Genomic DNA, 18,098 nt, shown 5'->3' with positions numbered 1-18,098 from the left:
ACAAGATTTGAGACTCTTTTTTATTTTATTGTTGTCAGAAGCTTTAGGTTTTTGTCTACGATCATTTCTCACTGAAAATTTTGTCGGAAAGTTGAAAATATGTCAATCAACTGTAGAGTTGTTTTTGTTCACAGAATTCTTTTTCTTATTGTTGGAATAGCTGTCAAAGTTGTTTATGTTGTCATAAAGTTCAAGACATTGGTCTGCAATTCACATTTGCAATGGACAGAGGTGAAAGGAATTTCATTCTAAATGTTTGAATGTGCATTCATTCTGCAGTCAACTTCTATGCTCAGGAATTTGAAGGCCATAACTTTCAAGTTTCTTCTGAAATGGGATTTAACTGGTCCTCTGCAAGCATCACTTACCATCTACCTTCATATCCATTAGCCATCACTGGATTGTTGACGGACTAGCTCCTGCACCAATTATTAACCAAGCAACAATTCATCTTGTTGTTGCAATACTTTATGTCAAGGTTTTGGTTTTTATTCTGTCAACCATGTTAAATTCCTTACTACAATGGTTCTAATAGATTAATATATGACAGGGAAACAACATGGTATTAATAGACTGATATATGACGGAACGAACGGGGCAGTTAATTTTTCTATCCCAAGAAACTTCAGTTCTGATTATTGTTGAGTGTAACTACTAGTGACTTTTATTTCAAATGAAAGCATCTAGTACCATGATGATACTACATACTTGGTGTTCATAACATAGAACGCCAGTAGAAACATGCAGACCAAAAATCTATTTAGCTTCGGCTGTCACCTGTGAAGTTGCATATGCTGAATTCTCATATTTTCCATCCCACCTATATATTTGATTCAGAATATATTAGGAAGAAAAACAATGAACTTATGCTAACAATTTGATTAGATCGTAAGGCAAATCAACCTGCAGTTTTCATTCTCTGGAATCTGGAGCTCTAAATCCTCTCCAAATGGCTGGAAAACCAGATCCACTTTGTCATCGTCAACTTTATCAAGCGTCGGTGGATCCCACTGTAACAAGTTGCCCGAATTATTCAGACAGAGAGATAATCTCTATGATTTTTTGTAAAGATACATTCCAATATTCTTTGTGAGAAAGAGTGTACCTTTGGAGCATTATCCTTCTCAATGGTGAGAGCTCTAATACCCTGTTCATATACAAGAGATTCATTTCAAGGGTTAAGCAGCAATTTTGAGTTTCAGATAGAGTTGCCTTTTATTTAACTGATGTTACCTCATAGATATCTGCAGATATTATTGCTCGTAGTATGTTTATTGTCAGCCTAAATTCCTTCTTCAGACATTCAGCCAGTGATTGCTCTCTGCCTTCACGCACCTGCAGATATTTTGAGAACAAAATTTAGGGCCAAAAAGACACATGTCTATAGAGAAAATATGGAGTAAATTATAACCACATTGTAACCTAACTAATCATAATCAATTGTCGTGGTTTAGCTTTATCTCAACAAGTCATTTCTTTGAACATCATTATAGCTAAATTCAATTGACAAAACAGATATCATGTACAAACCCATAGGTACATGGGGGTCAATCATCAATTCATGTAAGAAAATCAATTATGACACACACATGCAACAAAAGTTTATTACCGATCTTAGTGTTATTTTCAATCCTGTTGGCGATGACTTCTTTAATCCCTTCAGCACTGGACCTATCCATCCATTTCCTTCTTTGCCTGCCTCTGCTTCCTGGAAAGTAAAGTATCATCTAATGTAATTTTGCAGGTAATTGAAGACACACATATCAAATAATGGTAAACATTTTCAATGGAAAATTTCAATCTCAAAAAGACAGATAAAGAAACTTACAAATGATTTTATAATCTCGGCTACAGTCTCCTTTGAGAAACACTCATCAATTATAGACTGCCTGAGAAGCAAAGAAATGGGTATAATTTAAAAGGGTAATAGTAACCTCCAACCATTTAGCCACTGAAAAACCTCATTAGCTGAAGTAGCTGGTGATGCAGAACAAGTAATCTAAAACTTATTCTGCATAAGGAAGTATTTTAGTATTAACGATTTTTTTTTTTTAATTTTGATAAAAATAAAATGATTCCAAATTGAAATTCCTTAAAAGAAAAGCATTGCCTAGCATAGACAATAAAGTTTCAGATTCTCACACTAAACACGGCAAGCACACCAAATAACAATAAAGTTTCAGGTTTTCTTATTCAATATCAAACTAAACAACGAAAACACACCAACGCAAAAACTGAAAGAGAGAGAGAATCAATGCATTGATAGTGAAGATTACTTACTTATTTAAGACACTTTGTCCATCAAGCTGAACATCCTCAGAGAACTCTTCAATTGCAGATTTGACTGCAATTTCATCACCAGTGTTTAAGCCTATCAGACGCTTTTCTAGCTCGGGCAATTTCTGATATGGAATGACGTGTAAAATGTTTCATAAGTCAATCTTCCGCTTTGGAAAGTAAAATTGGAAAACGAGGACTGAGCAACAATGAAAATGCAGTCCACATATTTTCTATACCAGTTTACCTCCCTGCCTTCTAGCAATTGTAGACAGTAGATTAAGTCATTTAAACTACTTTAAATATGAGCTCATATTAATTTGATAAAATATGGACATAACAAATGAATTTGGATCAGAAAACTTTTATGACCAAACCTAGCTTGGGAAAAAACAGTAAAAAACCTAGAAACCTTCTCAGCAGTCTTGATTCACTAGCATGCATCACTGCGTATGCAAGCTTTTGGGAGTTTTTAAACAGGAAAACTTGCATCTATCTAGGGAACTAACCAGAAACTCTGTGCTAATCTGGATGCTAATCTTGAGAAAATAGTTTCCAAATAGGGTTTACAGAGGATACTCGTGTTTTACTCTGTTCAAACTCACCTCAGAAGGGACAAAATGGGTAGCTAGCCCAGCTGCAACCAGTTCCTTGCCATTTAGCCTTGCCCCAGTTAAGGCCAGGAATTCCCCTGCATTGTACCCCTATTATGTTAATCATATAACAGGAAACATGACATAAAAGCTTTTTATTATCTATGTAAGAAATATTGAAAAGTTTTCAGATAGGAAACAGGACATTCATCATTTTTATCTTTTCTTATTGGAAACACTTTAACCTAGAGTACAGCCAATCTTCACTTTGGTTATTCACTACATAATCCCAACCAGCAGTAAAAACAATTTCATTTTCACAACAGATGAAACAATTTCCCATGGGATAGAAGTTGAAGAAGGGACACATTATTCTCTTAATTTTTTGAAAAAAATTAAAAAAGAAAGAAAGAAAGACATGGAAACACACGATACATATATGCCAATGCTATTTCGCTTGTACAGGCTTACCTAAATGTCCAGGGAGACGAGAATGGATGAATGAGAAACCACAATCAGTATGAAACCCAATACTTGCTTCTGGAGTGGAAAAAACCTATGAAAAATTTTATACATAATAACCGCCATTTAAGTTCTGCAATAAGGAGTTAAATATCAACCAATTAGATTTGGGCAAATTATTCGAAAAGTGAGAAAGAGAACCCACAGTTTTTTCCGTGACAACTGAGAATTTCAGAGGAACCATCAAAGACGCGCCTCCTCCCATTGTAATTCCATGAGCAAGAGCTACCTATTACCATTAAAAGTTCCTCGTCATTTTGAACCATACGAAAATCTGAAACAATTTTCTTCTCGGAGGTTTACAAGCAAACAGTACCTGGGTTTTCTTATAGGTATGAATGTGATGGCAAAGCCAATACATTCTATAGACCACTTCGAGGCAGGAATCCTCTGCCAAAAGTACTTGATCAATCACTTTGCTAAATACATAAACAGCATATAACTTTATAAAAAGTGAATAAATTCAAATTTCAGAGTATTTATTATTTATTTACTTGAGTTCCTCCCATCATAAAACATTTTCAAATCCCCACCAGCAGAAAAAGCTCGGCCAACTCCCTGCATAAGATATGTTAGCAGTGAGTATTTGACATTTAAAGAGAGTACGCAATCAGAGGAAATAAGAAATCTAAAATTAACTTAATGACTAAGTAACAGTTAATCTGGAACCAGATTAATTGAAAAGAATAGATAAGCAAGATAAATGGCAGCCTAAAACTCCCAAAAGTACTTGAACAAACCTTGACTATTACAAGCTTAGCTCGGTCATCTTTTTCCCATTTTTCCAAGTATTCTGCCAATAGAGACACCTGACTCCAGTAACAAAAAATAATGTTTTAAACTCATAAATGATTTCAAGGACCTGATCAAACAGCAGCTGTAATGCCGAAATTTCAGATTGAATTGGTTGCACAAACCACTTTAGATGAGATGACATTCAATTGGCGAGGCCGGTTTAAGGTGACCAGTCTCACATTGCCTATTTCTTCTCCAAGAACAACCTAAAAGTATATAATTGCAACAACAGCCCATTTAGCTAGTAAGAGACATAATTTAACAATAAGAGAAAAAAAAATTAAATACAATCATAATTTAAGATTTTTAAAACAGATATTAATTACTACAACTGAAGAGCAGAAAGTTACCTGCTCATCTGGGTTCTTAACAACACCTTGCGCCATTTAGTCAATTAGTAGGTTAGCTGATTCAAAGCTAAGAAACTGCACCAGGAATGGATTGAATCATTGTTCATTTACAATGTCACAACACGAAATTGAGTGTACATATAACCAAAATGAATGTATTACATGAAGAAGAATGAAAAAATAATACACTTGGTTTATCTAAAAGATCATAAAAGTAAGAAAGAACTTACAAGAACAGAGAGGAACTTGCAGGTTTTGTTAAACAACAGTCTGTCCAATGAAGAGAGAGACAAGATGAAGTCAACTGGTCAGTTTGCTAGCTTTATTACACATGGCGGGGTATTTCATATTTTGGTCTACCTACCTACCCCTCTCCCTCCGTTATGAGTAGGCTTTTTTTATTTTTTTATTTTTGGCTTCGCTTGCGGCCACCTAACCCCCCATTTCTGAAAATTTAATTCATTTTCCTTTTACAGTTAAACCCATCTTTTTTGGATGGCGATTTTAACTTTTAAGTCAATACATGCATAGCCACTGCTGCCCCCACAAATATATTTTGGGGGTATTTTTTATTTGTGAAAAAATTTTTTAATTAAAAATTAAATAAAGGTAGTCTATTTTTTTGTTTAAGAGTGAAGAGTAGACATCCTTTAAATATTTATGAGAATTAAAATTTAGGCAGAGCTTCATTAATATTGATGTAAGTTGGTCCTAATAATAATCTGATTTATAAATATCGATTATAATATCATGTAATATGAATAAAAAAATAATAAAAAGTCGATACATGCATAGAATTGGGGATTGAGAATTGAGAGAATATGGGGTCATTGGGCACCATGTGGGGTAATTTTTAAAAACCTCCCCTGAAGTTTGAATTTGTTGCAAGTAGATGGCGAAAATTTGTTTATTTGTAAAAAACCTCCTACCGTCAGTTAACTTTAACATTGACCGTTAGTTGACTGTGCAAAGATAATATTACCCTTAACAACAGTTTGTAGACAGAAATAACTAAAAAAAAATTAAAATTGTTGGCGCAAAAAGTACAAACCCTATTTTTTGACAATTTTATCTTTGTCAATTCTAAAGATTTACAATATCATAGGTAAAGATTATAACTATTTCATTTTTAAGTTTTTAATTTTATCTTTTTTGTATGAACGTTAAGAAAATATCAATAATTTAAAGAGAATTTTTTAAATTTTAAATTTTATTTTTTTAGAAACTTTAAGAAAATATCAATAATTTAAAGAGGGTAAAATAGCCAACAATTTTAATTTTTTTTTAGTTATTTCTGTCTACAAACTGTTGTTAAGGGTAATATTATCTTTGTATAGTCAACTAACGGTCAATATTAAAATTAATTGACGGTAGGAGATTTTTTATAAATAAATAAATTCTCACCGTCTACTTGCAACAAGCCCAAACCTCAGGAAAGATTTTTAAAAATTACCCGCAGCATGTGTAAGATGATCACGAAGGATGGGACTTTATAACCACTTATTTTAGAGAAGGAAAATGATGCTTGGGGAGGGGTAATTGAAGGATGCTTGGACTTTATAACCACTTATATTTTACACGAAGGATGCTTGGACTTTATCCACTTATTTATGTGTCAGATGAACTACAATTTTTTTTTCTTTTTCTTTTTCTTTATGAAGTAGTTTATTTATGGGTAATTTGAATATACAATAATACAATCCAAAAAATACTATAAAAATGTAAAATATAAATTATTTTTGCATCTGTATATACGTAATTATTTGCTGGTTTGTAGCAATGGCCATCAATTAAAACATTGAAGAGAAGGGGAAAAAAAAAACATCATCATACTTTGATAGTTTTGACATAAATATATTACGCCACATTGCTTTCAAATTAATTTTTAATTACATTCATTCAGTTTTTACTTTTGATCAAATAAAATAAATTTATGATTATCATTAAATATTATTTTTTATAATTTGATAATTAAAAATCGGACATATTGTGTAAATTATTCTTATTCATGGGAATTTTCTTTTAGGGAGCTTGCAGAGAGAGGGAGAGGATTTTAATAAAGAAAGAAAGAAAGAAAGAAAGAAAATTAAATGTGATCTGGGTCTCTGAAAAGACAAATAATTGATACACCTCTCTTTTAAGTCGTTTTTCAACATTTTATTTTTACCCCTCTATTTTCTTTATTTTTAATTTAAAGTTACATACATGACTGTCTACCAAACATATTTTCTTAATTTTTATTCTTGAAAAACCAAAAAACTCATGAGTAAAGAAGATCACCAAACACGCTTTCATTTCTTTTTTTGACGTTTCTTTCTCTGTTTATTAAGACGCTTTCATTTCTTTTTCTGAACGTTTCTCTCTTTGTTTATTTTTAATTTTGTAGAGTCCGGCAAACCCACATGTAGCAGTTTGAGTTTGTTACTATAATATTAGCCAAAAATGTCGCACCAAATTAGCAATCAAATCCACCAAACTTCTTTTCTTCTTTTTACTTTAAAAAATAAAAAAAGATAATATATCAAAAACACCAAGTTCAACAAGCTCGTCATCAATGAACCAAATCAAACAATCATCAAAATTTGAAAGATTGATTTTGCGGAATGTTTGGGCTCACATGTAAGGTAAAATTTGTCTTGCCTGCTCTCTGCTTAACAAACCAGTCAAAACAACCAGGCTTTCAGATGACAAAACCAGCAGGCAATAAGCCGGTTACATGAACAAGTTAGGCCTGGATGCCTTGTATGTCGTCCTGAGCTTCCTTGTTGGGGGCCTCACCTTCCGGAACACCAAGGGGAATTTGATTTTGGAGTTGTGGAACTGCTTGGTGCTCTCCCTCTTGCAGAGCTTTGCTGGGATGGTAGCGGTCTTAATGATTTGAATGCAAGGAGACCTCACCCTATGGCGGGAGGCCATCTCATTGTACATTTGTTCAACAGCCCCATTAAGAGTTGTGTCCCTGTATTCCTTATACATGTTGTGATAACCAGTTCGGCTCTGATACCGAAGCCAGATCCCGTAATTCTTTATCTTTGTTGGGTTCTTTTCAAAAATCTGCAATAACAGATCCAGTACCATAAGTAGTTAAAATTATAAAATAAATCAATATTCAAAATAAGAATATGCAACATTTAAACATCACAAGGTCACAATAAACTCATTTTCTTTGCTCGGAAGAACTAAATAATTATTAGAACTCCTGAGCCTTGCATCATACAGCAAAATATGTACTTCTTTGTGAAAAAATTCCCAGCTGTGATACAGGACAAAACCTCAGCCTCTTTCATTCTCTTTGTTCGGTTTTTGGAGGGAAGAGGCCTAGTCATTGCTGGTGAAAACAAGTAACAAATAGATTGTTTCCTATCCTATGTACAATTAGCGTAATCTATTCTATCGTACCTTATTCCCCATAAATTTGTTATTTTTTAAAGAATATGACAAGTACAATGTAGCATGAGTTAAATGAGTGACGGCAGGTTGTGCATTCCTAAGTTAATAGCAGCAAGCTGAGACAATTTCTGAAGGAAAAATTTAAGCAACCCCTTGGAAACAAATGGGATATTCTAAGGAAAATTATATAATTTCTATTAACCTATGTACAAAACTTGAACTTCGTAACCATTCTTCTCACATTATAGACTAGAAAGATCCCTAATCAAGGTACATTCACATTTTATCTTTATTAGTTTACTTCACATGAATTTTCACATTAAAAGTTCAAAAAACCTGTTTAGCCCCAGAATTAAACCTATCATTATCAATACAAATTTCAAAACTTATGGCATCTTTATGTCAATCAAATTGGAAGAGAGATACGCAATACAACACAAGGAGATGCAAGAAAATAACCTCATTGATGGCCAAAACCTGCCCATTGCTCTTCTTCACTTTCTTCAGCTTCCTCAAGTAATACCTTCAACAAGTCAACCCAAAAAAAATCCCAACTAAAATTATTCAAAAATAAATAAAAGAGGCACTGAATTTACAAAGTCAAAGATATTTCAAATGAATAAATGAGCAAGAGTAAATTCAACACATACCAGAACTTAGATTTGGCACGGACCTCATTGGTGGCCCAAAGCTTCATGCGGTAGATCTTGGGATGCTCATCCGTCTCCGTCGGCAAAGCTCTTCCCACAACTTGGTACTGGTGAAACTGTTTTATTATTATTAAAAATTAATATTTTTTTTTGGTGGCAATGTCACAGTAACAACGGGAACAACATTATGTTAAAATAACACACATAATTATTAAAAAAAAGAAAAGCAAATGCAGTGAAACCAACTACTCACTCACCCTGAAAGTAACCATTCTCATACGAGATTAGAGAGAGAGGCTGCTGCCGATTGTTGTACAACAATAACAAACAGACAAGAAAACCACTGCTCTCTCACTCCGTCCTTGAACGCTTTACTGGGGATGGTTTGGTTTAAAACCCTAACTCTTCATTATTTGAATGGGCTTTGATGATTCATCTGGGCCCATATAAAGCGGCTCAGCTCAATTGGGTCTTATTTTAAATCTTTGTTGTTCATGTTTAGCCCAACACTAAAACCCTACTAGGATAGAATAACAATAAGGGAAAGGGAAAATATACACCATCCACCTATTTTTTATATTTTTTTAAAAAATATATAATTTTTTTTGGCTGGAATCCACCTAAAATTACATTTTGTTTCACTTTTCCACTTCCATTTGGAATTCATTAAGAAAACTAACGGAAACTTAAAAAAATGATCATTTTACCCCTAAAATAAAAATTACAATTTCACCCTAAAAATGTCAAAAATAATCAGATTTAATGATGAATATCATTATTGGTACGTTAATGAGGTACAATAAAATCTTAACTACTAGAGATTATAACTCAATGAATAATAAAACTCTACTTATCTTAAATTTAATTGATGGTTTGTGAGATTGGGCTATTTTTAATATTACTGTTATAATTTAGCATTCTAATTACAGATATATTTAAAAAAAAAATTTGCATTTGATGGTTGTGGAATTAATTTCTTTATTGACCGATGGGGAAAAAATTAGATTTAATAAGATTATTTTTGGTAATTTTTAAGGTGAAATTGTAATTTTCGTTTTGAGGGGTAAAATAGTCATTTTTTTAAGTTTCCGTTAGTTTTCTTAACGGATTCCAAACGAAAGTGAAACAAAATGTAACTTTAGGTGGATTCCAGCCAAAAAAAGAAAGAAATTGTGTATTTTTAAAAAAATTGAAAAAAAACGAGTGGACGGTGAATATTTTCCCTAAGGGAAAAACCTAAAAAAAAAAAGGACATTATGATTTAATAAAATAGTCAAGTAAGTCCACTTATTTTTATAAATTGTTAAACAGACATCTTTGTGGACCTACAAACTCCTTCCATGTTCATAAGCAGTCACATGAATCCTAAAAGTTTGCCCCAAAAAAGGGGCTCAATATGTGTTATAGAAATAGGGTTTATGAGTGGTCTTGGCCTTCTTTTTCTAATAAGTTTATGCCTTTGCTAGCAGCAAAGTCCTTTGAAAAAGCAACCTGAATTTGATCAAATCATCAAATCATTCTTCAGAATAGAATTTATAAAATAAAAATGAATATAAAAAATTTTGAAAACTATGAAAAAGGAACTTCCCTAGAAGGGAGAATATGAATATTTACAATTTACATCTAATGTTTTTGAATCACGTGATAATAAAAAATTAAAAAAAAACCTAACACGCGTAGGTCTCCTTTGATGTAAACAGTCAACTTGAATTTGATAAAAAATTATCAAACATAGAAGTGTCTTAATGACCGTTTTACCAAAACCGAGGGCCAGTGTACAAATTCCCTAATAATACGACCAACAGTGATAACGACGGAGGCATGATCTGGTCCAAGTTTGTGCCCTTGACGGCAGGGCAAAGTTCAGAGGCGATCACGATTGACCAGTTGACCAAAACTATAACGTGGATCAATGTGACTAAGGACGCAAGCTTAACAGGCTTTGAAAATATATTTGGTCGCATTGTCGTCTTTGAATTCTTTATCCTGACCGAGATCACCCACTCGCTTGCAGGAAAAGCTATTGAAGCCCCATGTACTGCCATTGCAAAATTACGTAAAGAGCATAAATATAATGCACGTTACATACAATAAATTTGATCGTGCGTGCGAGGTGCGCGGCGAGAGGCTTGGGGCGAGTTCCCATTGGCCATTGACGGAGTTGTGTTTTGGGCCCTACAGCAAACCAATGGAGATTCGTCATGGTATGCGACACCAGATCAACCCACCCCCCTACGTAATGTGATCTCTGAAAAGTAAACTTGAAAATGCGGTGATTGAATTGAGCCCACCATCCCTTAATTTACACGTGCATGTGATGGTGTGAACATGCAAAACTTATCGGGAGAACCATATGCTGACTAAATTAAGACATTCAACAATCAACATGCGGTCTGGTCTGTGGTTTGTGTTCTTCCTGAACCAACACGAACTGCCACGGCCGTCTGATCAGCTGCCACGTCAGTGTTCATCAACGATTATAATGCAAGCAGAGGAAGATTCCGAAACGGGTGTTTGTTTGAATTGGAAACTGGCTTATGCTTTTCTGATCATATAAACTGGCTTATGTTTATATCAACACTAAGCCTTTGTAAATTGACCTATAGAAAGAATTAAGAGCCACAGCCCCGCAAAAGCAGGGCTTAGATTATGGATGGCCCCAAGAAACCAGCAAAGGACAGCTGACAGAAGGCAATTTATGTGGCATCCATTAGAATGTCTCATTTGAATCAAGCGCAAGGAATTTTCTGATTATTCAGATTTCATAGAAAGCGTGCTTGATTAATATTATATCAGTTCGTGGGGAGCACTCAAAAGGAAGCAGCAGAGAAAACGCCTTTTTAATTGTATATAGACTTGCAGGCTAATGCCATCCATATAAAAAATCTCAACATCGAAATCAACCTTGTGCCGTCTCTAAAGCTACTTTTTCACACAATACATTCAATGAAAGCCTACCAATACTGATCTTGGTGGGAAAAGAACACAGAAAGAGCAAACAGTACATAGCAAACTCAAATATTGAGGAAGGTATCTGTTAAATGTTGTGACCCTAAAAAAAGTAAATAAGTAAATTAAAAAGTGGTGATGGTGGTAGATGATAAGCATATAAATAAAAGAGAAATTTACAGGGTTATGCACCTAACTGTTGACTCACTCTTTTGGTTATATACACATCATTATCTCAGCACACCTAACAGTTGACCCATTCCTTAATCTGTATGTACAAATTAACATAGATACAATAGGGAACCAGCCAAAATAACATTCCTTAATCTTTGCAATAATGACCCTACATCTGAAACACTTCAGCGAATTGTTAAACTAAAAATGATGGTCCATGGTCAGAGTCTCATAAAGTGAGCAGAAATAATTTATGCTGTAAATGCAGGACACCTGAATGGACCCTGTCAGTATAGACATACCATTACCATAATATGAGTGATTCGTTAATCATACAACACTTTTTGAGTCAGCAAGAGAAAGGCTAACCAAAAAACTGCAAATAAGAGTGTGCAAGAATGTATTGATACATTTCAAAATAAATAGGATGATTGTCCTGAATATGTAATCACATGAACATCAAAAGAAGAAAAAACAATGAACTAATTCTTTTGTATGTTACCTCTATGTTTAAATAAAAAGTAAAAAAAAAAAAATATATGTCACCCCTGATACGCCATGTTTACAGTTCTTCTCCTACCTCTTGAATCGCTAACAAGATGTTATATGTCAGCACACCTCATTGGTGCATACCCCAGCCTAGAATTCTTTGTGTCATACAAAATGTGGAAGTTCTGCTGCTGATAGTTCCCTATTATTGAAAGAGCAGATCGAGGAGTTCCCAAAATGGCCAAGCAAACAACATCCTCCGGATCAAGCCGGATAAAGTAGTTCTCAACTGGAAAGTTCCACACCCCACCATCCGCAAACTGAATCCCGAACTCAGGCAGTTCCATCTTCTCAATTCCAGACACATTGTAACAAGGATCCAAAATCGGAAAGTCTTTGACTAATGGGTAGCCTTTCACCTTCTTCATGAATGCCTGCTTGATTATCTGATAGGCTGGTTCTGCAAAGTAACTTAGTGTGGTCCCCGAATCAATGATTGTACCACCAGCCCCTTCAGGCGATAAACGCCAGGTCTCATCCGGTATACTTAACACCTCTCCTCCAACAATGATTGATTTAATCTGAAGATAATAAAATGTATCCACTGGATTTTCTTTTCCAGAAACCAATGAGGTGAAATTCAAATTGGGGTGGTTCAAGAGGTCCTTGTCCTCACCAAAGATCAACTTGCTGCTAACATTGGTGTCACTATTTCTATCAACAAGACAATATGAAAAGGAGTGACCATATAGAGACTGAAGCTGAGAGGAGAAGGAGAGAGGACCTCTCCCAAGTCCTAACAACCCAGCAGCCCCATGAAATAGGCCTCTATTCCAATGACCACAGCCGAACATCACATTCTCCACCTGCCTAAATTCTGACTTCCCAGTAGGCGTTGAGAGATTAACTGTAAATGTTTCGAGTGCAAAGTCACCGGTAGTATTAGAACTGTCTCCATACCAATAAAAGTAAGGACATGTTTGATTCTCAGCTTGGCAAGGCCTAGGAGGATCGGGAGATGAAACCAAATGACACCTAGGATCATGGCAACTAATATTCTTAAAAGAACTAGAGTCTTTAGGATCATAATGAGGCCCATTTTGCTCAAAACAATCATAACAAGGCACACATTGAATCCAATTAAGGTCACTACCGGTATCAAGAATAAAATAATAGTGTTTAGGAGGTGTACCAACAAACACATCCATGAAGTACTCCCCAGCACCAAGACTCACCCCGGACTCCAAAGTCGCCACCAGCTGGCCCGAAACCCCACTTGCATAAGATTCCGGTGAAGCTGCCGGAGTCAACACCGGCTTAATTTGCTTCTTCGATTTCTGACTCTCTTTCTTTAGCCTTGAAACGGTGTTTTGATTCTTCTTCTCAATGATCCTCCTATGAAGTGCCTGAATTCTTGTCAAGTCCCTTATTGTGGACTCAGACACAGATTTTTTTGGCTCTGTTTCTCGATTCTTCGACCGGTGCTTTAGATGAAGCTTCACCTTTTGTTTACTGAGTTTCAATGTTAACAAATCATCTCCATCATCATCATCAAGAGCAACATCACCATCTTTCTCTTGTGTGTCAATTCTTTCAGGGTGCGTTGGTTTGTTTGACTTTGAGAAGCTGCAGCCAGAGTTTGTTGAAGAAGAAACTGCATTGAAGCTCATGTGATCAGGTAACTTGATGCCGGCAAGAGAAGAGGTATTGGAATTAAAACTGTTGGTGCGACGGTGATCATGAGCTCTGGCTACCGCATCAAAACTGCCAGCAGAGATTGAGAGAAGAACCAAAACTAAAGAAACCTTGAACACCATAGCAATGAACTCTCCTTTTCTTATTATCACAGTTAAAATCCTACATGAAATTGAAATTTCAGCACAAAAAAGAACGAACAACAAATGAGGACAAATCAGAAATGTTTGTGCTTTCCACCCAAGAAACAAAAACTTTGAATAAAGACTGCAGAAGAGGAAAAGGATTCTTGGGAAAATGAAAGACCACAAAATAATGTGAAAATGTGAGAGGTCTTGAGGGGGGTGGATATAAATGTATTAATGAGAGAAAAGACCAAAAACTGTGAATCAAGAAAATATTGTAAACCGTGAAAACAGGTTTTTGATCGAGCTCAGGACTTAAGAGAGTCCTGTGTGCCTTCAACTCTTTTGATTAGAACCCAATAAAAGACTTTGAATCTGGTAAATGGTTTCATGAGAACAGAGAAAATGAAAAGGGGAATCACTATTCAAATACGCGGTTTCATATAAAAAAGAAAAAAAAAAGTGCAGAGAGATAAAGAAGTATAATAAATGCCCAGGTTCAAAGGGATGAAAGTTGACTATTTTTTTTTAAATTATTATTTTTGAGTTTTTACCTGGTCTTGATTTCTGGGACATGACTAGCTTACAGAATCTGTAAGCTACAGACTGCAGCATCAGCCGTTGGATGTGGTTGGATGTGGTGTGAGAAACTAAACAATAGAAAATCGGATGGTGGGATGACGGGAGATGTTTGTTACAGAATCTGTACCATAGACAGGTCCTGATTTCTGTTGTTGGGTTTTGTTCCTTCCTCTCTGTTTACTGTATCATTCTTGGCTCGCGAGTGAGTTGTTTGTTTCTACAGTTTATTTTTTTCATTTTCAACTATTAGATTGGCCATAGCTATTGCTTCACAAGCCTGCAACTAAATGAAGAAAATAACCCACTTAACTTGCAATTATTGCCTTTTTACTGGGCTTTTCTTGGCAAAATTCGCTGCTCTCTGGTCTTGGCTTTTAGCTTTGACATTATTTTGTCAGTTGAACTTTCTAGCTGTGAATCAGCAATAGGATACTAAATTTGACCCCAACTTATATGGAACGTGGAATCTGTAAAAAAAATTCAGAGAAATAATTAAAATATTTTTTTATTAGAAAATAAACTCAAACAAATTAATAACTTTTGTTAAATGATAATATTTTATAGTCTCAATTTAGACTAATAGGTTAAATTAATAATTTTAACGGGTCAAAAATAAAGAAATTACAAATTTGAAAAGCCCAGAATCAAGGATTTGTAAACTAAAGGGGAGAATGTAAAATTTTCAAAGAAACTGACTAAATCTTAGTTAATTCTTTTGTGAGGAAAAAAAAAAAGATTTTTATTCTTGGGGAAACCCTTGAAACCTCAAACCCTTTTACCAATCGTGTGTATCTAAAGTGGAAAAATAACAACTTGGTCATATTTCACGTATTGTTGGCTTGAATTGTCTTCATATTATAAAAGATCAGGTAATTATTTTAAACCAAAATTTTAAATTTAGGGAAGCCCACGTGAATAAAAAAAATTATACGTTTTTTCAAGTCTAATTGATGATGGTTCATTTTTATATAATGTGTTTTTATTTTTATTTTGGTTAAATTTGGTCTCTCCTCTTTGGAGTTGCGGGCAAGAAAGCTTTGGTCAATGACAATGAAGCTGCCAAATCTAATTTAAAATTTTTTTTTCAATATTTCTCTATGTATTTATTTATTTTGCACTTTACAGGTGGCATGACGTATCTCATTTGCTATTGTAAATTGCGCAGCTCATACGACCCCATACAATTTTGCTTGTCGGACCAGTTGTGAAAACACCAATAGTGACTTGAAATTTATTTATTTAAAGTGAAAAAATAACTATATATTATTTTCAAGAATTAAAAGAAAAAAACGACACCTACCGTCCAAGAATTAAAAAATCACACTTGTTTGCAGTTGACAATGGATTTTCTTGTACATAATTAGTAATATGGGTATCCATGCGTCATATATATATATATATATGTTCTAATCTAAAATTTTAAAGTGTAATAATAATTCGAGAAAAGTTTAAAACCACATGATTTTAAAGGCTAATTAACATTGTAACCCTTTAAAACCGTGCGATTTTAAAATTTTTTCAGACTTTTCTGCACTTTAAAATTTCGAACCAAAAAATTATTAATATATATAGATAGTCTTTTTTTTAGTGCAAACACCCTTATTCTTTTTAATTATGAACACCTGATTTAATAGAGTCATTTTAGTTAATTATGAAACTATACAGTTTAATAGCATATCCATACAAAAAAAAAAAGTCATTCACACCTGAGAATGATATATATATATTATAATAAATTAACATATCAATTTCCAAAAAGAAAAGAAACCCACTAAATACATTTTTTTTTTGGTATATTTAAAAGTAAATTTAATCCCTTACACATAAGTTTTATTAAGTTGCTTCCAAACACAAGGTAATGTAGGTCTCAAGACTGGACCGTACATATACTAAATCTGACACAAGAGGTCTGAACCAATACCTAATTTATTGCATATAATGTACTTGTCCTATAAATTTTAATAAATAAAAAAAACCACCACAATTAACTTATAGAAATTCAGCCGCCTGCCATGACTCAAGTTTTGATAAATAAGTTGAGTTTGAATTGGTTTGTTGAATTGGAATGGAGACTGAATGCGCCGAGTATGTAAGCGTGAATCATAATGCAAATATTTATTGATATGTACATTTTAGATGATAAATTAATTATGATACATTAATAATTAAGAAAATAAAGTTGGTGACGACTCGCCTGTGACTCCCTGAATACATATATGAACTTACAAGTCAGTTTGTTTTATAACTTTGACAATTTAGTCTTGCCGCTTGACTTTGACAGATTATTTTTCATAGCTGTTTACTGAGATAACTGTTAACTGATGTTGAAGGGTGACTTTACAAGTAACGTAACAAGGATTAATGATGTTTAATTGAGGCCTATGATTTCAAACCTTTCGATGAATTTATCAAATTTTACTATTTTTAATTAGACGGTCAGTGTTAGCTTTTGCCGACTTTACTATTTTAGACGCCAAATCAGCATTAGAAGTCATTTTCTAGAATTATTCCGAAGTTGATTTTATTTTTGAGCGGTGATAGATATTCTAAATTTTTATAGTCATTAATATGTAATTTATTTACTTGAAATTTGTAAAAATTATAAACCATTTGATGTATGTCATTTTGTAACCGGGCGTCGGGGATTGCTTTTGGTTTATCGAAATCAAATTACTTCCAAAAGCTCGTTTGTAAGGAGTTCGTTCCAAGCAAAACATCTAATTGAGGAGAAAAAAAAGAGAGACACATTTTCAAAATATTTAATTGCTATTGAAGTATGTCATAATATGAAGAGGTAAATTAAAAATATCCCTTGCTTTATTTATCTCCTATTTTTTTTCAAATATTTTATCAATCGAAGGATGAAATCGAAGAAAATAATTTTTTTTTTAAGTATATTGTAACATGCGTATGAAAATTTAAAAACTACAAGGTCAACAAAAGAATGTTAAAATTCTTCTCTGCCGTCCAAATTTAGAGGAACCAAAAAAAATAAAAATAAAAATAAAAACACACACACACATTCTTAATTAACCTACTTTTTTTGGTTGAATAGTCCGAATATCTTAATAATAACATTGAAATAATTATTTTTTGTTGCATAACTTCAATAGTCATGTATAATTGTGTTTTTTCCAGCCTTGCAATGGAATAAATAAGTAAATGAATCAATTTTCTTTCACACCAATCTTAATTAGGATTTTTTTCCTTAAAATTAATTTTTGTGGTGCATAGAGTAGAACAAGAGTAGTAGAGTACATTATGTGAAATAAATACGGTGTACAAGAAAAAAAAATACAAAATTTTGTTTTACTTCACCAAATTTACTTTTAGATTTGTTTTATTACTTGGCAATTAAGTTCCAAAATTTGTAAACACTAAACAATATTTTGAAAGAAAAGGCTTCAACATCTTTCTATTACATAAGAAAAATATTTTTCCCGTCTTTGGTACAAATACTCAGTTGTGTTCATCTAATTATGTAGACTATTATTGTCATTATAATGT

The 18,098-nt window shown here is 33.6% G+C and overlaps 2 protein-coding genes across 2 annotated transcripts; both read right to left on the bottom strand.

Moving 5' to 3' along the window:
* Positions 1-228: 228 nt before the first annotated feature.
* LOC102617592 (3-hydroxyisobutyryl-CoA hydrolase-like protein 5) lies at positions 229-4,958 on the bottom strand. The gene is made up of 17 exons (XM_006484837.4): positions 4,768-4,958; positions 4,538-4,612; positions 4,310-4,393; positions 4,133-4,201; positions 3,887-3,950; positions 3,709-3,782; positions 3,538-3,621; positions 3,342-3,426; positions 2,883-2,968; positions 2,281-2,402; positions 1,829-1,889; positions 1,610-1,708; positions 1,234-1,335; positions 1,106-1,147; positions 904-1,010; positions 778-820; positions 229-419 (listed from the first exon to the last, which is right to left on the bottom strand). Exons 2-17 carry the CDS (start codon positions 4,571-4,573, stop codon positions 387-389), a joined length of 1,191 nt encoding a protein of 396 aa, XP_006484900.1. The 5' UTR covers positions 4,574-4,612; positions 4,768-4,958; the 3' UTR covers positions 229-386.
* Positions 4,959-7,038: 2,080 nt separating this feature from the next.
* Positions 7,039-14,455, bottom strand: LOC102625748 (aspartyl protease family protein At5g10770). The gene is given in 6 exon segments (XM_052439902.1): positions 7,039-7,591; positions 8,387-8,450; positions 8,578-8,693; positions 8,835-8,946; positions 10,336-10,615; positions 12,305-14,455. Coding segments are annotated over 6 exon segments (2,616 nt in total). The 5' UTR covers positions 14,007-14,455; the 3' UTR covers positions 7,039-7,249.
* Positions 14,456-18,098: the final 3,643 nt, after the last annotated feature.

The sequence above is a fragment of the Citrus sinensis genome, chromosome 4, assembly GCF_022201045.2.
Source record: "Citrus sinensis cultivar Valencia sweet orange chromosome 4, DVS_A1.0, whole genome shotgun sequence".
NCBI classification, from domain to species: Eukaryota; Viridiplantae; Streptophyta; class Magnoliopsida; order Sapindales; family Rutaceae; genus Citrus; species Citrus sinensis.
Note: the sequence above shows the minus strand (reverse complement) of the source record. Positions and strands in the feature narration are given on the sequence as shown.